Source organism: Ochlerotatus camptorhynchus, unplaced genomic scaffold, assembly GCF_037179485.1.
Source record: "Ochlerotatus camptorhynchus isolate MF236.1 unplaced genomic scaffold, CSIRO-AGI_Acam_v1.1 ptg000344l, whole genome shotgun sequence".
NCBI lineage: Eukaryota > Metazoa > Arthropoda > Insecta > Diptera > Culicidae > Ochlerotatus > Ochlerotatus camptorhynchus.
In genome coordinates this window covers 502038-527702 of record NW_027040832.1, presented here as the reverse complement: position 1 = coordinate 527702, position 25665 = coordinate 502038, and the positions used below count along the sequence as shown (strand labels likewise).

General features: G+C 40.0%; 2 protein-coding genes across 3 annotated transcripts in view; both read right to left on the bottom strand.

Moving 5' to 3' along the window:
* Positions 1-4493, bottom strand: part of vib (phosphatidylinositol transfer protein vib) — an 80449-nt gene extending 75956 nt beyond the window's left edge. The window contains exon 1 of one of the 2 annotated variants that reach the window (XM_065231206.1): positions 3771-4493. In XM_065231206.1, coding sequence (XP_065087278.1) covers positions 3771-3787 — 17 coding nt within the window. In that variant the 5' untranslated portion in view covers positions 3788-4493. The remainder of the gene's footprint in view (positions 1-3770) is intronic. The other variant, XM_065231205.1, reaches the window with a different exon arrangement.
* Positions 4494-12258: 7765 nt separating this feature from the next.
* On the bottom strand, positions 12259-18893 carry psidin (phagocyte signaling impaired). The gene is made up of 8 exons (XM_065231179.1): positions 18633-18893; positions 17577-18294; positions 17390-17510; positions 17056-17328; positions 16796-16991; positions 15578-16737; positions 15300-15516; positions 12259-12448 (listed from the first exon to the last, which is right to left on the bottom strand). Exons 1-8 carry the CDS (start codon positions 18679-18681, stop codon positions 12270-12272), a joined length of 2913 nt encoding a protein of 970 aa, XP_065087251.1. The 5' UTR covers positions 18682-18893; the 3' UTR covers positions 12259-12269.
* Between the last annotated feature and the right edge of the window lie 6772 nt (positions 18894-25665).

Sequence of the window (25665 nt, the reverse complement as noted above, 5' to 3'; positions counted from 1 at the left end):
CCCTTAGATAATAGGGGGGGGGGGGGGCTACGTACAATATAGCATGCTTTTTTTTTTAAATCGGCGCATAAACTCAAGCTAATATTGAATCCCGAGCAAGACCGGGCACACTCAGCTAGTATCTATATAAAAAATGAATTTCTGTCTGTCTGTCTGTCTGACCCTTATAGACTTGGAAACTACTGAACCGATCGGCGTGAAAATTTGTATGCAGGAGTTTTTGGGGCACGAAAAGGTTCTTATGATGGTTCGAGACCCCTCCCCTCTCTGTACTAATCAAGCAAATGGAACCAAATTTGGCATGTTGAGGTGATAGGGGGTAGCCTCTTAGATAAGAAGAGGGGGGGGGGAATGCTTCTTTTTTTTTAATTGGCGCATAAACTCAAGCTAATATTGAATCCCGAGCAAGGCCGGGCACACTCAGCTAGTATGTTATAACTTTTGATGAAGAAAAATAGGGTGTACATAAATGTTGATTAATCCGCAACTTCATAAGGCATGCATCATTATCTGTTTTTTTAATTTAAAAAAAAAAAGCTTGGATTTATTCATCTATAGTGAGATCCAACCCTTCTTATGAATTTAAATTCCAGAATCCTTAAATCAATAGTGAAGAATTTGATTTGATATGTTACATGATTTACTTTTACTCACGTCATATTCTGACCACTACTCCGAGGGCACCAGATGTAACCACCTTGTTCAAGAATTCTCATCATTTTATGGATAACATGATGGGTACAATCATACATCCGCGTCTGGCCCATCCTCGGGGCACCCGTGGTCTGGCCAATGTGGTATGTCATGCTAAATTTCTTACCATATTCTACCTACTACTCAGGAGACCCCGTATAATGTCCGAGTGTGACCAACACAACCAATCGTGGATCCTTCTTCTTTCTTCTTCCTCGCATTTCCACACGCAGAAAAATGGATTTTTGTTTCAGGGCCTAATGTATTTTGTTATTGATTCAAACATATAGTTCCACTATTTCAACAAAACATATTTTAGAATCAACAAAATGGTTTTTAGAATCAACAAACAGATTTTTGACTCTACAACCGGTTTGTTGATTCAAAAATATTTTTCTTTGAATAAACCGAATAATATATTTGAATCAATACCAAACATATATTAGGCCCTGAGCCAAAAATATATCAATTTGAATTTAAAAATCATTTCTCTGCGTGCAGCTTATTGCTTATCGCATATTAGCTTATTGCGTGCTCTCAACTTAGTGTTCTAGATGCACTTCCACGGTTATTAATTGAGAGCTTTCGATGCCTGTACCATTTTTGCATATGTATAATTGTGTGGCAAGTACAACCATAGTCTATGCCCAGGGAAATCGAGAAATTTTGTTTTGGCTCACATCACATTCTGGATATTTCGGAGGTACTCAAGCATTTTCAGCTGTAACCAGTATGATACTCAATTTGATCACCGATGATTTTGATACCTATCTTGCAATTCAATTGATCTTCATCTTGAATTCTTATGTAACTGGGGGGGGGTAAATAGAAACTTCTGCGGGTGCACTCTGGAAAATGCACGTGAGTTTTGGTGCATGCTTGTAAATTTAAGAATTATAGCCATGTAGTACCTCAAGAGAACTTATTTTTGAGATCCTACGGAAGCTATGTTAAATATGTTTGCGGTAGTGTATACGGAATGATTTACGAATGATTAAAGCGAAAAATGTGCCAAAAAGCAATTTATTCACAAAAGCCCTGCGTCAAGAAAATGAGCTGATTATTAGCAAAGACAACCCCATTTTTTCACAGGGAGCGAACATCTGAGAACATTGCGAACAAGTGGAACAATCTACTGGACATGTCCGGATACAGCAAATATGATCCAGGACATACAATGATTTTGATTATTTTGATTGTCATGTGAATTGACGTGTCACATGATGAGTATTGGCCCAAGTAAGAAAATTACCACTTCCTCGAGGGCACCAGAAGAAGATTACCACTTCATCACAGGGCACATGTTCAAGTGTGGCCACATCCTTAAGAGCTTCCAGAATTGAGTGAGACTTGGATGCCTTTCCTGGGACATGTTTTGATGTACTCGATCAGACTACCATTCAACTTGTTGTGGAGTTGTTAATGTTTCTAGGTGTCACATGGTTTTGGCCAGCCCGGGAGCTGCAGGAACAACAGGAACAACTCTCTTCCAATTGCTAATCATTCTCGCAAGTACTCGGCTTGGATTTATAATTCGTTTTAATAATCTCTTATAATAATCCTCAAAATTATCTTACACTAATAAAATTCCACACATTTTTATTGACGAATTTCCATGTGAAATTCCACATGATTTTCATGTGGCTACACATAAACAGAATCCACCCAGAAGCACACATGAAATTTATGAGTCAAATGAATAGTATGTGTGGTTGCACATGGCTTTTATGTGTACACATATTAAGTATGTGTCCGACACATAAATATAATTTTTTTTTCCTTGATCTGGTTTCCCTTCCTGAGCACCAATGCTACCGACGCCAGGAAGGCAGCTCCCACACCTGGATCCTACTTATCGACCCATCAACTCATGAACCCGGGACCAACGGCTTTACTTCCCTTCCGAAGGAAGGCGTGATCAGAGATGTTATGCCTCAGAACCTCCCGGCGGCGCCGACTGGGATTGAACCCAGGCCTGCTGGGGTGAGAGGTAATCACGCTTACCACTACACCACCGGCACCGCTAATAAATATAATTTGTTCATCACAATTCAAAGGTTCATGTGTGGGACACATAAAAACAATCTCTGAAATTTTATCAGTGTAGAATTCTGTTCCTAATTATCTTGAAACTGTTCTCAGAATTTTCCTGTACCTTCCCTAAGTATTCTTCCAAAAATCCCTTGAAATTCTCCACAAAACTTCGTCTGATTGCTTCTAGAAATTTATTGATATATTCTAAAAAATTCTAAGCTAATATCTCAAAAATCTCTTGAAATTGTCCACAAAATTATGGGATTATCATCTGAATTTTTTTAGGAGTTTCAATATTATTCTGCTCGAAGTTCCGTTGTTTTTTTTTTAAATCTGATTTTTCTCTCAAAATGATGTTGGAATTCTCCTCACAATCCCCATAAAAAATTTTTTTTTCAACTTTATTAAAGTGATTTTCAGCCGATGATGGGTTCATGGCCACTAAATAATCCCCATAGAACTCTACGCAGAAGTTCTGAGTTATGACTATTTTGGAATTCAACTCATACCTAGGAAACTCTGACGTGATTTCCCTGCAGTAAAAAAATAATCATCTCCATATAATTCCTTTGGATCTATCTTATAACAATTCTCTTGGAGGGGTTAACATGCATGCACGCCAAAGTCACGAGTTCAAATCTCATCCACGGACAAAGCACGAATTACCCAATCTTTAGTTGAAAGTCTCTTAAATGAAGATAACCGATCAACCAACATCGTTGAATCTATGAAATTGTAATGCGAATGACAGAATTTCCATGCAGTGGAACTGCACCAGCTGGTTTGGCAGCACTGGCAAATCGAGCATTCAGAACGATTTGGCTAGCATTTTTCTCTCGGTAGGGTAGAAGAGGATGAAAAATCAATTTTTTGCACTTTCAACCAGGGCACCTCAAGCATCAAAATTTCCTGAAAATCAGTTTTACAGCTAAAACCCATTAACAATGCTAATACACGATTGCAGAAATTTAGTAGCAATTTTATGAGTGACCCACGGACAAAATATCCTTCAACAAACAAACAAAAGTTAGCAATTTACTTACAACTCCTTAATCAACATTTTCGCTGGCCAGTAGACTTAGCTGCCAAACCGGAACTGGAACACCGCAAGCAGCAATGAGTCACCGAAACTGATTTGTTTCCTCCGAGGTCGACCCACTTGCCAACGATTCGGATCTTTCACAAACGACCCAGCGCACTATTATCAGCAGGAAAGGATTACACAAGGCTTCTCTCTTCTCTGCCCAATCAATGCACCAGTGGACACACGCACGCACACAGGATTCCTCCTTCTTTCTGGTTAGTAGTGCTACTTTGTCGCACTATCGCAATATTAAATTAACGCCACCCGCCACGACAAAATTGCCACGAATTGAAGCAATCGGGGCTATTTATTTTTCCTGTTTGGCAAAAGGTCACCAAAAATTGCACATGGGCGTCGCGCGGCTTGACGAGATAGAGCAAACGCTGGAAAATTTGAAGGAGAAATTTTCTTGACCCGCCGCGACGACACACGGAACTGCTGACTGACCCGACACAGAACGAAGGACGACGTCGAGATTTTTGTGAAGTTGGCTGGCTTGGCTGCTGAGTAATCTCCTCTACACGGAACGAAGCAAAAATTGCTGCTACTGAAGGATGGATGACTTTTTTTGCTTTTTCCCGTGGAAAGAACACACGACGGCACGGCACAACGATCGCTAACCACACCAGGAACTACCGGATAGAACCGAACGTCTCGAAGAACTGAAAATGATTCGCTCAACATCGACGGATCAGTTTCGCGGATCTTTAAACAGGTCACTCACACGCACTCTACTACCAAGGCACATCGATGACCGAGGAAAAAAGTGAGAAAATGAGTGCAGTTTTTGATTGTGTTTGTTTCCGTTTGATGAGGTGAGCGACTGACTGACAGATTATGACTGATTACGACAACCGGGGGGTATATTGAGTTCGGGAAATTTCGGCTATTACGCTTTTTTGAGGCTACTCAGTGACTGGGTAGATAGCACATTTTTGCATGCTGTATATGGAGTTGTCAAAGAATGTGTAAACTGGTTTTCCTCTGATGAGTGGAATCTGCCAGAAACTGGGTACGTTCAAGGCGCACTTTGAAGACTTTTGCGCAGTGAATCTAAAATTAGTGAAAATTGAGCAGCTACGTTATGTCCTGGATGGCGAAAGCTATCAGCAGCTAGTTGGTGGCCCGCATAAACGCGAACCATAAATTGACCTTACCGAAAATGGTTAAAAATTGTTTATAATCCCTGCTAAACTTTAACTGAAATGGTTATGGAACTTTACATGAACGTTTGTGTGATAAAGTTTTAACCTTATGTATTATGTTGTTTTAGAAGTGAACCCTACAAACAATGGGTTGTTAAGAACCATTACCATTCAAAATTCTTGTTTTCTCCATAGATTTTCGGAAAGAATCTATATTAGAACCTTTTTACTTATGGTTTGAGAATTTTAATGGTAATGGTTACGGTAGTCAGTAAGGTCCATGGATGGTTTTGTATTGTCGGTCAACGTTACGTGGAGTATATCGCGAATAGGTGGCATGTAAATTAATGATTACCAATTCACGATATATTCCACGTAAAGTTGACCGAAAACATTATTTGTTCCAAATTAAAAATAAATTACATTTAAATTTTACCTAGGTGCTCCATCTACTACAGTAACTTACCAGCCTTAATTGTTATGATATACTTTGTATCTCAAAACTGATCGTACACTCTAGCGGACATTTTTTTTTTATACATGGTGAATAGACATACTTTTTCGCGGCTGGTGGTTGAACCGAGGGTTGAACAGATGTTTATTGATTCATTCCTATAGTTTTGATGTTTATTGGAAGAGCCTGTATGAAGATAGATTTATTTTAGTAAAACGCTCGATTTTCAACTTTTTACCATGTGGACGAATTTTAGTAAAATTAGTGGCATATGAATGATCCTTACTGCGACTAAAAATGAGCAAAATTTCAGGAAGTTATGATCATTTTATTTCAAGAAAATAAGGTTTTTCGACGGGTTCTCCTTAAATTACTTTAACTTTTTGTAAAATCAACCAAATTTGCCTAATACTGAGACAATAATTGATAAATGTATGCTGAGTCAGCTGCCAAAAATTCAGAGATGTGTCTTTTAAACTTGTCATTTTGCCCCGTAGCGTGGGCAGATCACCTTTTCGGGGTACGTTACGGGATCTAAGATCTACCACCGATTCCTAGTTCTGACTACTTCAAACTAGGGGAACAGGATTTTTCAGTAATCAAAAAAACACATCTTAGTCCTTGTTAATTTTTATGCCTTGTTGATAGTGACAAGACTCGACTTTGTTCACCGAGGATGATTTTGAAGGAAAAAATGAGTTAGTTAGTCTTCATCTATGTGATTCCTAATCTTCCATTTGTTGTTCCCTAGTTTGAAATGGTTAAGGCTAAGGTTCTGATGCATGATCATTATCAGTGTCATTGCTTAATTTTGTCGTTAAAGATTCCAATTTTGACTGACAAAGGGGCCTTTGGAGGGTGCTCTAACTCTTCGAAGGGTATAAATAGCGGGACCTTTTAATTAGAATCGATTCCTTGCGATGAAGGCAAGAATGACAACTGTATCAAAACCTCAATAGTGATCCCTAATAAACGGGTACCATACACTAACAACGTCATAGATGGTACGACCATACCACATAAAGTTGAGATGATATCCCGAATTGGTGGTTAGGCTCCTCTAATGGTTATTGTTTATGCGGGATGGAGTAATACGACATGCACTAAACTAAGGACACGGGACTTTGACCTATATCCTTAAGATGTGTTCGCGCGTAAAACTGACTTTTCGGACACAACACTTAAATTCGCATTTACAACACAGAACACAGTATTTTAATAAGAATATAAAACACTTTATTCCTAACGCGAACACTACAACGAAAATTTATTGCGGATAATCAAACGCGCTCTGACAATGTGTAAAGCGCAACGGTTTATTTTACTCTAATCTCCTACAGCTGATTCTGTTTATGGTTGACCATTTGATCTATCGGGAGTCGATCGGAGAAAAAAGACTATTCGCACACGGTCACTCCATCTGTGCGATAGTGAGAACGTAAGGGACTGATAACGTGTATGCATTCTAGTGGAACCAATATAGCCCACTGATAATGAGGAACCTATTTGGTCGCTCAACGTTCATTCGATACCTAACGGTCTATCTTGCTTCAACAATTATATCTTAGCTCGTCCCAGGTGACACCTTCAAGTGACTAAAATCGAAGACATCATATCAAGCAGACTGGCAACTTTTCCATTTTCTCATACGATCGCTATGAGACAGGAACAATTGTCTGCTCAAAAGTAAACGCTTCGAACGAATTTGATAGCAAATATTACAACCTCAGAAGAAAGGTTTGTGTATTTGCTCATATTTCTATGCGCTGCTTCCACCTTCACCCAAGTGCAGTGCTACGCAGAAAAAAAGTTGTTGAATATTACATCCAAACTGCTGCAACCAGGTCAATCCATCGGTTGTGTAATATAACGTTGTACGATGTACATCGATTTTGCAAACAAAATTACATCCATTGATGTAATATTGTAACTGCTTTTTGCTATTACATAATTATTTTATACATCAGCTTGAATTACATTGATCGATATTACATTTTTTTTTGCTGTGTATTGTATATGTCGCTTGGATTCCGACAACTATCATGGTAGCTTTTCTCAATAGAATTTCTTTCCTCGAACAAAGTTTCTATTCAGCGGCGCCGGTGGTGTAGTGGTAAGCGTGATAATCTCTCACCCCAGCAGGCCTGGATTTAATCCCAATCGGCACCGCGCCTCTGATCACGCTTCCTTCCAAGGGAAGTAAAGCCGTTGGTCCTTGGTTCATGGGTTGATGAGTCGATAGGTAGGGTCAAGGTGTGGGAGCTGCCTCCCTGGCGTTGGTAGCATTGATGCTCAGCACGGAAAACAAATCAAGGAAGAAAAAAAGTACAATGGTATGTGCCTAGGGGCACGAACGGAAGCTTGACGTAGGACCGCTAGTGAACGGAACAAATATGTTGAGCCTTTAGTTCTTTTAATTGATCGATAATCTATTATTTTAATTCTTTCCTGAAAAGGGCCGGTTGTTTGTCGAATGGTGGCCGTGAGAAGGGCCGTTATTTGTTTTTTTTTTTCTGGTGTCTTGGATCGTTTGGGACGGCTACCGTTTAGCTGATGAAAAATAGTGATTATGATACCTGTAATTTTAAAAGTTTGTTTGTGACATTAAATTCTGAAGGATGATATTACTACTTACCTATATCAGTAAGTATAGGCCGATGGTAAGAGAAATAGGTGATGAATACTTCACATCTAAGATCTGGAATATGTAGCGCAAAGGCCGTGAGTGGTCGGAACAAACGTGTTTGTTCTTAATTCTTTTAATAATTTGAAAATCTATTATCTTAACTCCTATATTTGAATTGGTGGCCGTTTGTTTGTTGGTTGTTTGTCCTGAACAGGGCCTTTTGTTTTTCAAATGGTGGCCCTGAAAAGGACCGTTTGCTGTTTTTTTCCTGGTGTCCATCGAAAGCGTTGTTGGAGTTGGAAGTTCTTGGAACGAATAGGTACTAATCGCTGTTGCCTTTTGGTGCTATTTGTTTGATATTGCTGTTGTATTTGCTTCAATGGATGGAGAACTAACACGAAATGCATAAGCGTGCTACCAATTGACGTCATCGAGAAGGTTTAGAGCTGGATGATTTACGTAAGTTTATTCTTTCACAGAGACTCAATGACCCAAAGCTGATAGCAGTGTTGGCAAAATCAGAAATCAATTGATATTTTTCCGCTCTCATGCGCTCGCAATATCACGCGTGATTTTGGAACAAAATATCATGCTTGATGTTAATTTTACAAGCTCCTTTGATATTGCGAGACTATTCACAATGTGCAAAAATCAAGCTGAGAGTTGACTTGACACAAAAATGATTCCATTGCACATCGTTTTTTTAGAAAGAGAAAGCATAGTTTGCTATCTCTTTTTAATCTTCACCGATGGCAGACGCGAAGGGACTGCTGCAAGCCGTTATGGAAGTTTCGGTTGCATTCGGGTATAAAGCAAAAATCATTAAACACAATCTCACCACAGTTTGGTGAGATTTGCAGTTGGTGAGTTTTGTTAGCTTGATATTCCGAGCTGCGATATCACAGCTTGCAAAATCAACCGCAGTAGTTTGCTTGTTGATTTTTGTCTACGAAAATCAAGCGTGATCTTGGGCGTTGGTGAGATTTGATGTTTTGATATTTTCCCAACACTGGCTGATAGTGAGAGCCTCCGATGTCCACGACCTTCAGGGTCCTACCAAACCATCTCCGTCGCAAATGAAACTGCCATTTTGGATCGAAGCGAACAAACTGGTGTACTTGGGTATCTCCAGAGACAGCGTGCTCAATTGGATTTCCTGGCAGCAGCATTACGCAGGTGATCATTGTAGTCAAACTCAGCTGTGTAACGTTCGAAGGATGTTGTCGTTGGTAATGCTCTTCATTTCGAATTGCAACTGATCACGTTCACTGAATTACAGTCTGTTTTATACTTGCAGAATAGCGAACTACTCCCTTTGGAGTATTTTTTTTGTCGATGTGGGTGCATACGTTGTGTCCGACGATTATCCGTCCGTTGCTCGAAAGTAAATGACGAAGAAAACGATTTGGCAAGTATTTTTACTACCGCTGCCTTTCTCCTCCCTTCCATTCATTGGTGAAATGGTGAACGGTCAACCGAGCGGTGAGCTTTCTCATGTGAGCCTGCACAATGTGTCGTGTGTTCGATTTGCACTCTATTGTTACTTCCGTATTTGGGATTTTTCGTTATAGGGTTTTTGATCTAATTTCCGTCCTACTAAGCACAACCCGCACTTTACCTCTCTTTTCTGAACGGGTTTGAACAAAAAATGGAATATTTCTATCAAAGATGACTTCTAAATTTATTCACCTTTCCATACGTATCGTTGTATTTGATAAAGAGTGACAAATTGTTGAGATATTGTTTAAAATTAACACTGCTTCTTGCTTCTAAATTCGTCTTACGAGTTTCAATTCCATCCTAACGCATTGAAACGCCATTAGATTTTCTTCGTCCTACGGATAAACGTAGAAAAAGGGGATTCGCTAGGAGTGCTTCTTTTGTTTTGAGAACAATGAGCGTAAATATTCATACAATGCGCTCTAATAGGATTTATGTTGTAGCGAGTGTTGTAGCTAATGAACTAACGCATCGGAACAAACCTATTTTTGATTTGTTCACGGTGAAATCATTGAGATTATTGATCTTTTCTGGTCGATAGAACGAAAATGGGCGATTACGACGAAGTAGTGCTCTACCCTATGTCTGAATTTTGGTTTTTTTATGTGACCCCCAGCATAGAAATTAAAGACGTAAGTCCTACGTTAAAAAAAATCTCTTCTCACTGATATTTTCGATCTCTGGTTTTCGAAAAATTTGAATACCCATTTCACAAAAGTTGGTATTTTGGTAAGCGCCGGTTTGTGTTGGTTTATCAATCCGATCAATCGCATTTGATGATGATGAGCCAGGCTTTTGTTTGCACGGCAGTGGTGCGTTTATGAAACACATGATGGTGTGATCGTGATGGAAAGCGCAATGCGATGGCTTATTACTTGGCTGATTGGAGTGAATGACCGGGCGCTAATGATGAAAACGCCTGCCGCAAAAAAATAAAATAAACATAACTATTGTACTGTTGTTCGGATTGGCTGAAGGCAGAATGAATAGAAAAAACCTGTTGAGCTAAATGTTTTGTAGTGGGTGGATTCCAGGTCATTTGAACATGTTTCACAAAGTTCACAAAGCCAGCCTGGGGCCACATTGCGCATCATGAAACGAAAAACTTTTTCATACAAGCGTTCGTACAAAATGTCTTTCGTTTCGAGATGCGTTTAAAGAGTTAGAAATTATTGTTTTTATTTTATTCATTTCTGGAAATTCAAAGATGCTGTAGTTTGAATTCATAGTGTATAAATCCGCATCATTGGACATCTTTCTTTGATTGATTTGGAGAGTTCGTTGTAGTTAAAATATTCTAATACATTTATTATTAATTATATTGATTCCCTTCTGCTACGGCGGGATGACCTCGATCGCGTGCGATCCATGCTCATGCACAGAAGTCGGATCGATTTGCTGAAAAATGTTCTGTATAGTTTTTCGAATTTAAATCTCAGGTTTGGTCAAAATTTAGTAGTTTCGTCCAGTTACCCATACATTTTCCCATACTAACTTTAAAATTCCGCGGAATTCAGAGCATAAGCAAACTTGTTCAAATTCGGCACAGTTATTTGGGACCTTAATATTGATCGAAAGAGCAGTCGAGAGCAGACAAACTTGACCCATCCAAGCGACCTAGCAACTCAACCATGAGTGATTTGGTTCTTCAAAACTGATCAAGAATAAAAATCATCGCTTTTTATTTTCATTCGAGGACAAGTTTAATTTTAATCTTTTTGAGTTTCTTACGCAAATCGATTTTCTCACATGTGCTGCACCTCTTAGAAATAGTTCAACTTATATAAAACTGTTCATATAATAATAGTAGATCGTAATTCTAGTAGGTTTTTTTACGTCTTTCTTACGGTATAGGTAAACTGCAACTGCACTGGGATGTGTACCAGAGGAGGAGAGTTCCGCAACAACAACAAAAAAAAAACGACTGTACGACTCTTCCCCGAATGGAACGTTTCATCGAACTATTCATAACAAAACACGAGCGAAAGAAAATTGAAGTCGCTGCTCGTTCTTACATGTTTTGCAATTCAGAGAAACGGTCGATTCGAGGAAAAAAAACTATCAACGAAACTGATTCCGCGTAACTAAATGGTTTTTCGGGGGAAGTCACACAACCAAATTGCCCATAATTGCATATCAGTTCCATCTTTGCATGTGTTCATATGGGACTGTTACGCGATTATGGGTAGTACAAAAAATGCAATTTCAAATCTCAAGCGCTTAACAGTTTTGATTGCTGCATGCTCGCCATTATACTTCGGGATTAGTGAACAAAATCTAGCTATTCCGGTAAAAAAAAACATCCATCAACTAATTTACAACAATCCTACTTTTGCGCGATTTCGTTTAAAATCAAAGGAAAATAAATAAGTCATTGCTCGAAAGGAAAATGCGCATTGTAACTTGTGATCTTAAACTCTACGCAGTGCGTTTCTACAGAGGCCATCTTCGGTGTGAGGGTTTGCAATGGGAGAAAGTGCAATAATAGCTGTGGCGATGATGAAAACTGACTGTCACAGGACACGGACAGCTCTTCTTACACTCTAAACTACCAGTCGACGTTATCTTTTGCGCTTACAACGACTGAAGTCTCACAAATATCAATCAATCGAACGAAAAACATTCCCGGTGGCTCTTGAGCAGTCCACTTCTAGGCTTGTGTAAATTGTTACCCTTACCTGGTCATTTATTGGTTACTGGCTTACTAGTTTGTCCGTTGTCGTTTTACTACCATTAAATCGATTTATTGATCAACTTCAACTTGTCTTTTAACAACTTTTTCAGTTCCTTAATCTCACCCAGGTGGGTGTCCATCAGTTTCAACCGGACGGCACTTTCGCTCTTGGCACCGAGCGACATCTGTTCGAGGGCGGCTGCAAGCGAATCCGACAGCAGAGGAAGCTCCCAGGACGCTGTGAATGGTAGATGTAGATTTATGTTGAAATTTAAAAAAAGCTGAGCATGCAACATAATTTGAGAAAAAAGAGAAGGCCAAGCGGCTGGCGTTGGGGAAATAACAACAGACTGAAGAAATAAGAGAGTTGCCGGCACGGAACAGAAGCAAACAACAAATCGCCTTTTAGAAAGAACTTAGCGCAACCTCCAGAATACTTTTAACTTTCTTTTGGTGAAATTATTCGATGTCTCTTCGCTCTTTAGAGTATTTTTGACGTATACGTATCCTATAGGATTACGTCTTTCGGCAACATATTGCGGGTGCAATTAAAAAAAAAAACCAAAATCGACCAAGTTACGAAAAGTGGTCAGGTTTTGACCACTTATAACTCTATCAATCCCCCTTATTCTGCGAGTCACGTGACTCTCTCTCACCGGTGAGGTGACAATTGTCACCTCGTGTGAGGTGACTCTCCATGCAAATCAAATGGAGAGTCACCTCACACGAGGTGACTATTGTCACCTCACCGGTGAGAGAGAGTCACGTGACTCGCAGAATAGGGGGAATAGCGGATGGATATTTATTCTAAACAAGCCAATCGATTGGAATATCATCTACGAATCTGCTAAAATGAACACTTTATCAATTTTCAAAAGGTCACTATTGAATGTGCAACTGTTGCTATAATAATGACAATTATCACCGATTGACTACGAAAAGGGCTTTTCCTAACACAGATTTAAAACCATGCGGTTTCACCAACCCGGGGGCAACTTAACAACTCCTGTCAGGGCTATTCTGCGCGGCGTGTGAGGTGAAGTGACAGTGAAGTGACAATTGTCACCTCGGGTGAGGTGACTCTCCATTTGATTTGCACGGAGAGTCACCTCACCCGAGGTGACAATTGTCACTTCACAAGTGAGAGCGTGTCACCTCACCTCACACGCCGCGCAGAATAGGCCTGTGTATATTGCAAGTGTACCCGGATAATTTGGTGCTGGTCGTTCTGTCAAACTCCTTGGTCAAACTCACAAATTTCAGAAGTGTTATCTGAATAGAGCGAATGCGGAAATGATGTATATTAAATAAAATGCAAGTTTATAATTCATCTCATACAAAGGAAGTTTAGTAATTTTACCGAGAAATGTTGTTTTGATTTTCAGTCGATTTTGTTTACAATACATAATCAGTTTATGAAACATTATTTTGTGTAGCCTCGTTTGTATTATGTTTATTTGTTTATTTGTTATGGTTGCATCAACAGACTAGAAATAGTCCCAATGATGTGTTGTAAAAAAGTACAGATCATACAGACGACATACATATACTACAGTTACTACAGTTACAAACGAAAATAACTTGGAAAGCATTGTCAAGTTACTAAAAATTTATAAGTCTTAAATTTTACACTTAGCTGTTGGGTATCAAGCGCCTTCGGCAGAGAATCTTCGGCGAAGCATATTCCGTGTCAAGTGGAAATCGAACATCGACGCTACTCGGTTGAACACACATGTTGTGTGTCTCATAGAATTAATCCATACAAATGAGCATTGAGCAAGGATACTTTGGGTGTTTTCAACGTCTATATTATCGTCGATGATAAACAAAGAAATCTCGATTACTTTTTCAAAGGGACGTATCTGCTTTTGTAAACAATGCATTTGATCATCGATTTGGCATAACTAGATGCTTGCCCACGCATACTAACACCACTATCAGGTATGGGTAAGCGTGGGCGAGCAACTAGTTACACCAAATCGACGATCAAATGCATTGTTTACAAAAGCAGATACGTCCCTTCGAAAAAGTATTCGAGAAATAATTTTTTTGCAGCAAGTAAGAGTAGCTAATACAATTTGAGGTACAAGCTTGCAATAGTACTACGATGTACCATAGAGGTAACTCTAAGACTAAAAGGTCCCGAAGAAACGTGCTAAACTTTTTGGCTCAGCTCTGGTACTCTCTTCGGTCGCAAACTAATCGATGCACCCCTCGAAACATAGAAAAATCCACGAACCCCTCATTTTATCGGTTAAACTTTCATAGCGAATCAAAACAAACATAGTGTAGTGCTAGAATTTCGACTAGAATGGTGTACTTGGGACCAATAGGCTAGTTAAGTAGTGAGCCAATTTAAAATCGTTAGTTTCCACCGGTGGCTATTAGGGTGTTCAACACCGATAAGTCTGGCGAGCTGTAAATTGTTTGGAACGAGGGTGAGACGCTTGGTACAGATAGCCCACAGCGGCTCACGACGAGCAACTAAATCCGATCAGTAGCGGTGCGGCTTCTTCCTCCTTCTTCGGTGAATCGAGAGTTCTTGAGGGCAGCTTTGATAGCTCGCTGCTTGCGAGGAGCCTTTCGTTGTGTACTTACAACGCCACGCGCCGAAAGCACTGCTGCTGCTGCTGCTGATGACAACCGGACATCACCACTCACTACACGCGGTGATTGAACTGGCTCGGCGAGACCGAATTCGATTTTGAAATCTGTGTTAGGGAAAGCGCTTTTCGTATACAATCTGTGATAATTTACACTATCATAGCAACAGTTGCACATTCGTGAAATTTGCAATAGAGACATTTTGAAAATTGAGAAAGTCGCTTTTTTTTAGCAGCAACTCGCAAGCGGGAATATCCAGCTTTACGTCTATGATCAACAGAAAGCTTTTCCTGGTTGACATGTTTGAACTTCTGTTAATTGTAGTGCCTTGCGTTTACCAGCTCGCACCTGAAACGTATCATCTGACTCCGTGAAAGCGTAAGATAAGAAACTTATGCGGACCAACGCTCGTTCGATAGAGAATAGCTCATTTCAAATGATATGATTTCCCAACGAGAAACCATGGTCAAGTACCATATACTTACAAAGCACAGCTTCACACTCCGTCAGGTTGGTTTTGAGAGCCCGCAGCACATCCGTCACCAGCAGGAGTCGATTTTTATCCACCATCAGAACAACCGTCGGCTCGTGATTGTTCAAATCGGAGTCCTTCTTTTTGGCCTTCCGCGTTGGCTGCGGAGCCGGCGCTTGCGAGTATTTATCGTAGCACACAGTCAACACGAATAGCACCAGCGAGGCAGTCTGCGGGAAGATCGGTTAGTTTAGAGAATGTTTCAATTGGGGAGGGGGGACCAATGGTTACCTCAATGCATGCATTAACCGTGTCATGCACTTTCTTTCGATTCCACAGCAAATCGTCGGAACCGTTGTAGCTTTTGATGGAGCTCGCAATCAACGCAAACAGTTCGTTAACGTTTTTCACGCACTCTTCCGCTCCGGACCGTATTAGATCGTGCTTTTCGCCCTTCCACAGCGCCAGCAAGAACCGACCCAGGTTCACGAATACGCTTTCGTACGGCATCTCCAGCACTGAATGCAGTCGTGACGGTAGTAAATTGACTAGAAATCTTTCGCATGCAGGCAGTCGGTTCTTGGAGCGTACCGTAGCGAACAGCTCCTCCCAGTGGCGGCACAAATCCACCGCCGTTTGGTACTCTTCGTCCGATCCCTTGGTAAACAGCTCAACGAATGAGGAAACCAGCCTCAACATGCCAGACCGCAGCTGCAGTAGTTCTACCTCTTGCACATAGCTCTCCTTTTGGCATTCCTGGCGCAGCTGTTCAACGCTTTTCGACTCCAGCACAATGGCATAGTTCTCGTTATTTTTCAGTACGGATTCGGCACCTTCCGGCGGGAGCACCTTCGAATAGTCCACCACCGGATCCCAATGGACAAATATCGTCAAATCACGATTGTCACTCAGTTCGTCCCACTTGATCCGGTCTTCGTGCGGTTTTACCCGCATCAGTCGGTAGGCGGAGAGATTCTGGGTCAACGTACCACTGAAGCATACCATTTCCAACAGCAAAGCCTCGACGGAAATAAGCGTGAAATGCAGGCTATTCGAGAGACGATCCCTAAAGTCGAGGAACTCAATCAGCTTCGAGAACGAACCAAAGTTGTACGACGTCTTCAGAAACTCGACACTGTTCTGGTGATCGTTGATGAAGAAGTTGAGCGTTTGATCGAAGATTTGCTTGGCCAAGACGGGGAATCCTCCATTGCAAAGATGACTGCAGTGTAGATAGCCGAGCGAATCCAACTGAATGTGTTTGACGTCAAGTGATTCGTACGCTCGGTGGCCAGCCTCTACCAAACCTAACCGATGATACAGCTGAAGGTTGAGCAGTTTGCCGTGGAAGTTGTTGATGCTGTTCGAGAGCAGATGATTCAATAAGCAGAGAGCTTCAACCAGCGGTTCCGATCTCTGCAGCTTCCAGGCTCGGTCGTACATGATGTTGACTAAAAGCAAATAAGGAAACACTAAAGAGCAATCTGAGTTGAAGGAAACTATGCCTACCTGCCAACAGAGCATAGGGATCTGAGGGCCCCATATCCGTAGGAAGCAGTCCTTGTCCGAACGTGTTATAACCGTGCTCGTAGTGCAAACTTAATGCCGTATAAAGAGCCGACAAATGTTCTTCGCTTAGTGCCGCATGGGCTCCACAGAAGCGCGCAATTTGTAGCGAACAAATGTGTCGTTGCATATGTTCTTTCTGGAAATCGGAGAACAGTTACCTAAACACCAATTCATCCGATATAAATCCCATTAGAACTTACACTACTTGGCAGCGTGACGGGATTGATTCGACATTCCTGCATTAACTGGGCAGCAAAGCCGGGCCGTTTCGCCGGTTCCACGTATTCCAGAAATAGTTTCAAATCGTTGGCGCAACACGTTTTATCCCCAAACATGCGGAAATAATCCAACAGTAGATCTGTCAGCTCACCAAATAGCTGCTCTTTTTCGAATTTGTGTTCCACCATCAGCCGAGACAGCTCCAGCCGAGCCAAATAGGGACCCCGATTCTTACGTGGCTGGGTTTCAATAATCTGCCATTCGAAATAGAAAGATTAAAATGGGTTCAGATATTATAAAAAATCAATATCATACTCCAGCAATAAACTCGTGGCACAAATCGACCGTATGATCCGTATCCGGTGACTCATTCTTACTCTTGATCAGTTCCATTGTTGATTGGATGTATTCCTGGAAATAATCCCACCGATCGAAGCTGCAAAATAGTTTCCAAATTCATTTCTTGCGTCATTTTTCCGATTATCCCATCAATGCTACTTACTCCTCCGCGAGCAACTGCTTCATTAGTTGATTCAAATCGGCCCATTTTCCCAGCTTTTTCAGCAGATCAATTTTAATCGACGCCGGTGCTCCAGGGTACAGCTTAGTGCACACTGGTCCCTCCAGGAAAGTCAACATCTCCTGATACTTCTCCTGATGCTGCAAAATTTGCAAATACAACTGTACTTCCTGCGAAGCTTCGAGCTTATTTTCCGCAATCAACTTATCGACCATCCGCTGGGCTAACGACAGCAAAAGACTGGACTTCTGCTGATCCTTGGCATCGGGTCCACGCAAAGCCTGCAGAACTACACTCATCACAGCCCAGAAATAGAACGGATTCCTAGGTTTAAGCTTATACAGCTGCAAGGCTACCATTTGCTGCGCTTTAAAATCGTTCACTCTCATATGGGCGATAAACAATTGCGAAAGCAACTCCTCGTTGCCTGGCAGTTGCTTCGAGGCACTGGTAAAAAGCTGACAAATCTTATCCAACTGATCCGTTTCTTTGTAGCACAGGGTCATTACATGCAGCGTTGTAGATTCCGTTGGAGTTTCCTGCTCTAGAGCCCGGATCAGGGAGGCACTTTCTTCATCTCGTCCTAGTCGGATGAAGGCCCAGGCCTTCAGCGCCCGACCACACTGGATGGTTGGATTCTTCTTCAACACCTTCTCTACATCCTGCAGGGCCTTTTTGTAGTTGCCGATCTCGATCGATTCTAAAACAAAACAAACCATCATCAGGCTGACAACCCTATCTCAATCCTTTCTCTCTTTCTCGCTCCCCATCCAAAAGCCGCCGGTGAGTGATTGAGAAAAACAATAACCTCACTATTTTGCATCCCCTTTCCCTTCTTCCAATACTTTTCAGACCAACAAAAAATCATCGCACGATAATTAGCAAAAAAAAAGACCAGAAAACTCAATGGTCCTTCCGAAATAAAAAAAAAAACTCCGGGAATACCTTATCCTATCCGGATTTCTAGACCTCAAACTTGACCAACCTGCACTGTTCTCATTCACAAAAAAAAACTATTATCACCGATTTCCCACTCACCAAAGATTGGCCGAAGCCTTCGCTCCACTACGAGTTCCACGTTTTGCATCTTTCCAGTTAACGCTGTTCCTAAACGTTGATTTTCACGCTTCCGCGATTTTTATCACTATTTCTACTCACTAATGTTCCGCAATACAAAGCTCAACGAATTGAGTCCGAATTTGGAACTTTTTAACACAATTTGCACAGATTTCGTCGCGTTTTTTCCGCGAGACTTTTTCCTCCGCTGCTGGCGAAGTAACTCTTTTTCTCCCCGACCAAGAAGAAAGAAGAGGAACAACCTAAATGTCAAAAAAATTGACGGCGATGTTTTTGCCCCGAGGATGTTTGTGTTGAGGACAGGCGTGTTGCGAAAATCGTTTGTGATTTTACCGTGATTTTTGTCCGTATTGCTTATACACGGTAACCGCAAAATACCCAATAATTACTACAAAGTTCGCATTTTCGAGGGAAACTGGGACTACCTAGAGTCGGTGTATAATGAGTCACGCCAAGAGTGAAGCCAAGTCTACCTATTGAACAGTCAAACCGGCTACCTATCGTGCAAAGTAAACAAACATTACGATGCTATGAAAGGTCCACGAAGGTATTGCAATAAAATATAAAATACACGGAACCGAATTTTGTTCATTTAAATCAAAAATATAAATGTTCATTCTACACGCAGAAAAAATTACCGTCGAAACAAAAATATTTGAGGTAAATTTAAACGTAAATTCAGTTTGTTCTGGCCACAAACATAAACTAGGTTGATTTCAAACGTATTCTACGTTTGAATCCATTGATAATAATGTTTAAAACAAAAATAATGTTACGTTTATTTTAAAAATATTCGTGTTGAAAATAAACGTGAATATTTTTGATTTATTTGAAAACTATATGCAATCAAAAATTAATATGTTTATTTTAAACATGCTTTTCATGTTTAAAATAAACAAACATATTTTGAAATTATTTTAGCATTTGAATGCTGAATAAATCAAAATAAAATGGATAGCAAATTAATGGAAATTCCTGCGATTATGGAAAGTCTGTGGATGTTTGGATCCGGGGGGCCGTCGGGGTGAGTGTCCGGAAGTTTCAGTTCAGTAAAACCAGTGAAACTTTGTGATATCAGCGTCGTTTTGTCGTTTCTAACGCTGGTCCTCATGCCGGCCTCTTTCTACGTTCGGTGTTCAAGGAGGGGGGACTGGAGGATCCGGAATAGATTCAAAATCTATTTAGGATTTTCGTTTTTCTTTCAACATCAGTTGTGGAGGAGGATGATAAAGGATCGGCATCAGAAACGAGAGAGCGACGTCGATACCGCTGGGGTTCCTCCGGTTTTATCGAGCCGGAACTTTATTAAGACACTTACCTAGGTGGGTTTCCGAATCCATGATTTCGGTTTTGTTGCGGGCCGTTTTCAGTTGATTGGGGCATTTTTTTCCGAATGAAAACAAGAAGGAAAAAAAAGGCAGGGCACGCTAAAAATCGTTTACCCAAATTCTATATTGTTGAAATAAACATGCTTTTGACTTTAATTCAAACATATATATTTTTGTTGCAAACATGTTTTTAATTTATTTTGAATTAATCATATGTTTATAGAATGAACATTTATATTTTTGATTTAAATGAACAAAATTCGGTTCCGTGAGAAGTGACATTAGCGTTTATTGGCTGATGTTATTCAGTGCGACTGACAAATTGAATAATGGTTGTGAGAAAGTTGAGTTAACGCTCTCCAAAACTATTTTGCTAGCTTTTGCTTGTAGCTGTATCTGCAGCTTCTTTTCAGCTACTTTACAGCACAACGCTGGAAAAGTTGGCTTCCAAAGCTGAAAATGTTAGTTGGGTAAAGCGTTTACATTGTGAAAATTGTTAGTTGGGGAGTGCAGCAAATATTCGTGCACTGATCTACATATATATGCAAAAAGTGAAAATTCTCGCGTCACTTTTCAAATAGACCAATAAAACAAATGTAAACAAATCGAGTTAAGCTATACAAACTATTGCTCTTCTATCATTGTATGTGATACAAAAACATCCATCCAAATTTACTTTCATTTATTTAGGATAATCATAGGTCAAAAATTGTCCAATGTACAGTTTGAAATGATGGGTACATGTTTGTTACTTCGGTCATTCGGACTGCCTAACATGATTGGTGCTCATTTTCTAAAGGCGGGGCCAACCTAAAGTTACACGGATAGAAATCTCCTTATACCTTTTGGAAAATTTCTATTGCTGATTATTCATAAAATGTATAAGTCAAGTAATAAGCAGACGCCTTGTAAAAAGTTAATGAAGATCATATGTCAAATGAAATGTATGAGCGGTCACACATACCTTTTATGCATTCTTATAGGACCTATGTGGTTTATCTTATGGAATTTATAAGGCTGATGTTTTTGGCAAAAATGTATAAGTGAAACACATGATTAAAATAATTGATTTTCGTTTCATAGGTACTCTACTCTAAAATCTGTGGAAGGGAATCTAGTATCATGTAGACAAAACGTCCAATGTAACACTCATTGATTATGTCATTGAGAAAAATCGTCCAATGTAACATGTCCAATGTACAACTTGACTAGTCAAAACGTCCTATGTGGTTTTTTCTATATTGTACCATTAAATTCAAAGTAAAATTGTGATTTTACCGTTTCTAATGAATTTTCAACGTTACTGACTACATTAAAAATGGTATTGCAAAATGTATTGTTTCATAACAGTTAAAATAATAATCCGTCGAACTTCAACTTCGATTTTCTCAAAATGGTGGATAGGTAACATTGGTCTATTTGATAAGTGACACGAGAATTGATTCCTTTATATTGAGTTCTCCAAGGAGTTCTAACGAACACTACACTAATAATATAATTTTACACACACTCGAGCACACACTAGCGTATACTGTCATGTGCACGATAAGAATCAAACATTCATTTAGGAGTAAAAGTGAACCCATTGTCAATAAAAGTGGCACTGCTAATTAATGAGTAATTTAATTAAGTAGTAACTGTTAGCTACTGTTACCAGAAACTCATTGTTGTTTAAATAATTTACTCATTAATGAGTAAAGCCACTTTTATTAAAAATAGGTTAAATTTTACTCATAAAATGGTATTTGACTGTTACCGTGCAAGTGTAGGGTTTGTTTTCGTTTTGTTATTTATTTTTACTTTAGAATGACAGTTCTTACTGCAAACAAAAAATTTCTCACAGTTAACAAAAAATTTCATCTCACTAACACCTCGACTAACACACGCAAATCGCACCAATACGAACCAAGGGGGGAAGGTGGCTGTCAAATACGAACAATCGTCGCCTACCTCGCATGCCTCCCATAACTGGTTCCAAACGTAAACAAGCCATAAGAAACCTACACTCAAAAATAATATTATTCCAAGAATGATTAAATTTTATACATTTCATGTATAAACCAGGGGGACGACACTTCAGGATTATCCAATTTTTACCCAAAACACTCCTAAAATTTTCAACGTGCACAAAATTTCAATCCATCCTATCTATTCTTTCTATTCCCAACTTATCCCTTCTGCATGCACACAAATCATCAAGCAAGCCGTGCAGTTTTCAGGTCGATCGCGAAGCACTGTCAGTTTTCAACGATCTCCATAATAAACATGGTGTTAAAACAATTTGATATTCGTTGAGTCGTTCAAGGTGGCGATTGTCCTGGCGAAGCTGGTGGAAATGAATTAGGGAATGAATAGTACGAAGGTAACCACCACGTATATCTATGCTGAAGGCCAAGGATGAAGTGATTTCTCGATTGACAAATGAGAACATCTGAAAAAAGAAGCAGTAAAAATCGTTAAACTGTTTATTTTTTAATCTGAATTTGAAAGAATTAATGAAACACACTCGATTCAGTCCAATGGAAATGAAAAGAATCATAAAATTGAAACTGAACCCCAAATTTTCAAACGTTGAATGTGAAAATTCACAGATTTTGAGTGGTGCCAGTATTGCACGAATCCGACGATATATCTCGCTCTCTCATTTGTGGAGAGTCGATCGAATATTATAGGACAGGTGTGGGATGAGCAGGATGACCAGTGAACCGGGAAATCGGGAAAACCGGGAATTTCAATGAAAAATCGGGGAAATAATTACTTCATCAAGGCTTTGAAAAGTTTTAAGATTCTTGGACCAGACTAAACTTTTTTTGGAATTTTGAGTAGATTTTAGAATGAATGTCAGGGATAACAAGTCATTTCAGGTGATATTAAGGTGATTCGCTGTGACATCCTTATTCTCGTAACCACTTCGAAAATTTAAGTGCACAAATATCAGCTTCTACGCACGTGCAACATTTAAATTGTTACTCTACGTTTGCTGCACTGCAGCATACATAAAGTAGCAATTTCAAATGAAATGGGGCACTGATTCCCGAGATTTGTGTAATAGAAAATTCGAGGTGGAAGCATAGAGGTAACTCTAAGACCACTGGGTCCCGAAGAAAATCATTATTTTGTTTGGCTCACTCAGTACCAGAACAACGGTCCCAAGCAGTCCCAAGCTATTTCACTCACCCCTGCATGTTCTGCATGAATCCACACACCCCTGATGTTATCTGTCAAACTTTCATAGCGAATCAAAACAAACATAGTGTAGTAATAGAATTTCAACTAGAATAGGGTACGTTAATCGTTTGCTTGGGACCAATAGGCTACTAAAGTGGTGAGCCAATTTAAAATCGTTAGTTTCGTATTGATTGTTGGTGGAAGTGCATGTATAGTCTACGTGGCGGCCAATTGTGGACTCTACAAGGAACCACCTTAAAGGTAGTTTTAGAAAGCGCTCTAAGAGATTTTAGACTTTCACTCCAAGTCACTTTTGTGAGTTCAAATTCAGGGTAGAATTTTTAAGTTTATTTGTCGAGAATTGCAAGTCGGTTGTGAAGATCACACTATCGAGACCGGACCGAGGTTTCCAGCCTCGGTAACGGCTACACGAATCCGCGATGCTGCTATTCCTGCAGCTGTAGCCGCTTCTGCTGGCTTTCAAAAATTCAATAGTATCAATAGTAGAGGGCTTTTATAGTCCAGCTGTCACCATCCAAACATTATTTTTCACTGAGTATTGACTAAAATGGCTACTTCGATGTTTTCCTTTCGTACTGTTTCATTTCAGTTGCACGCATCCCCATGACAATTTAAAGCACCCTCGCATTCAATGCAATCCCATTAGGAATCCCATATATTTTTTTTTTATCCTTACTCAATTTTCGTCAAGATGACAAATTCAAAAAACTCTCTTCAATTACATTATTTTTACATACAAGCATGGTAAAATAGAATGCATCTGAATGAGTGTCGTTCCCCCTGGTATAAACGTTGATTATACATCGGTTGGCTTAAAAAGTAATCAGGTCTTAGATTTATTTTACACTAAAAAGTAATATAAGGGACAAAATCATCAACTGGCATAATCTTCGAGCAAAGTATGTGCTTGTTGCGTGTCGATCGGTCTCCGATTGCAACGAAAAAGTTTTGGTGTTTATTTAGGTGAAAAATATCATAGTGAAACAAAAACATGAAAGTTAGGATTTTCCGGTAAAAAACATTCTAAATAATTATTTCTCCAAACATAAAATGAATGTCTTAACTTCCATCATAACAACCTCACTTTATCCGATTTTGATAAATGCCTGTGTTTTACTTGTCTATCAGTTATCATAGATGGCCAGACAGAAACCTTATCTGGCGGTGGACCAAGACCGTTGACAACATCTCTTGAAAAAGCTAAAAGTATTAGAAGCAACTCCTTTCAAACCCCAGAACGAGAATCCGAAGTTAATCATCTGAATTCACGGAAACGATCATAGTCCTTCCGGACGCGCTAAGAAGATCTGCAGGAAAACAACGGGAATTGCAACAGAAGGATTCGATTAAAAAAGTCACGAAATTCCTTTGCTGAATGCAAATGACAACATGGGAAATATTATGGAGGATACTGTGTGGTATGCACCAGCCTATAAAATGATAGCCCAACATGTATCAGCCTAATGCGTGAGTGACAACAGCTCAGTCACTCAGCGCTCACCAGCTAGCTCACACGAAGGCACTGCTGTACAGTCGTACCGCCATCGCAGTCATCATTGACGAGTGAACCTTCTTTGAGGTAAGTTGAGTGTGTGCCTACTGCTGCGTGTTGGGTGATTCCTAGCGAATGGCGGAACTGCACATTGGCGACCGTTTCAGGTATTTTACTGCTTGTTATTTAGCAGCAAAAGTAAGTATAATTGTCTCTTTGAGAATCACCCAATGTGTGGCGGTAGAGAAATTCAACAAAAAAAAAAAGAGTGAATCAGCAAAAACAAAAAAAAAATGGTTGCCGTGTGATGCAGCTGCGGGGGGCGCTAGTGCGCCATTGTGTTTTTTTTTGTTCGTGTTCATAGTGTGTTTAATCATGATTTGTAGTGGTGTGATGATAATTGCTCAGGACGAGCACGGACCATAATTTGGTGATAAAAATAAGAACACGAGGAAGACAGTTTGAGGTTTTTCGCCGAACTATTGTGGAAGTGCAATAGCTCGGGAGGAGCATTAACCAGTGAACTAGCTCGGGACGAGCACTGATAAAGGTGATTGATAGTTCGGGACGAACAAATTGCATTTAGCTCGGGACGAGCACTGAAATTGTTTGAAAGCTCGGGACGAGCACTGGATTTGTTTGATAGCTCGGGACGAGCACTGAAATTGTTTGAAAGCTCGGGACGAGCACTGAATTTGTTTGATAGCTCGGGACGAGTATATATAACGTTGTATGCTGAGTTATTATTATTATTATTTAGCTTTATTTAGGAGGCTTTCAGCCTTAGGCTGGTTCGCCTCCATGTATGCTGAGTTATTGATTGTTGGGAAATTTTTACTAGCTGAATTGAAGCCATTGAGAAAAAAAACAGCAATAAATTAAATGTGGGCTGTACGCTAACAGCACAATTGTGCTTATCCGTTTGTTTTTCAGATAAGTTTTACATCTACCTCGCGAAGAATTTTTTGGTGCTGTGCAAGTCACA

Coding starts and splice junctions, on each gene's coding strand:
- psidin (XM_065231179.1), bottom strand. CDS start 18,681: ATGCAAAACGTGGAACTCGTAGTGGAGCGAAGGCTTCGGCCAATCTTT. Junction 17,511..17,576: donor AAGCAGTTGCTCGCGGAGGA/GTAAGTAGCATT, acceptor ACTATTTTGCAG/CTTCGATCGGTGGGATTATT. Junction 16,738..16,795: donor TCCCTATGCTCTGTTGGCAG/GTAGGCATAGTT, acceptor ATTTGCTTTTAG/TCAACATCATGTACGACCGA.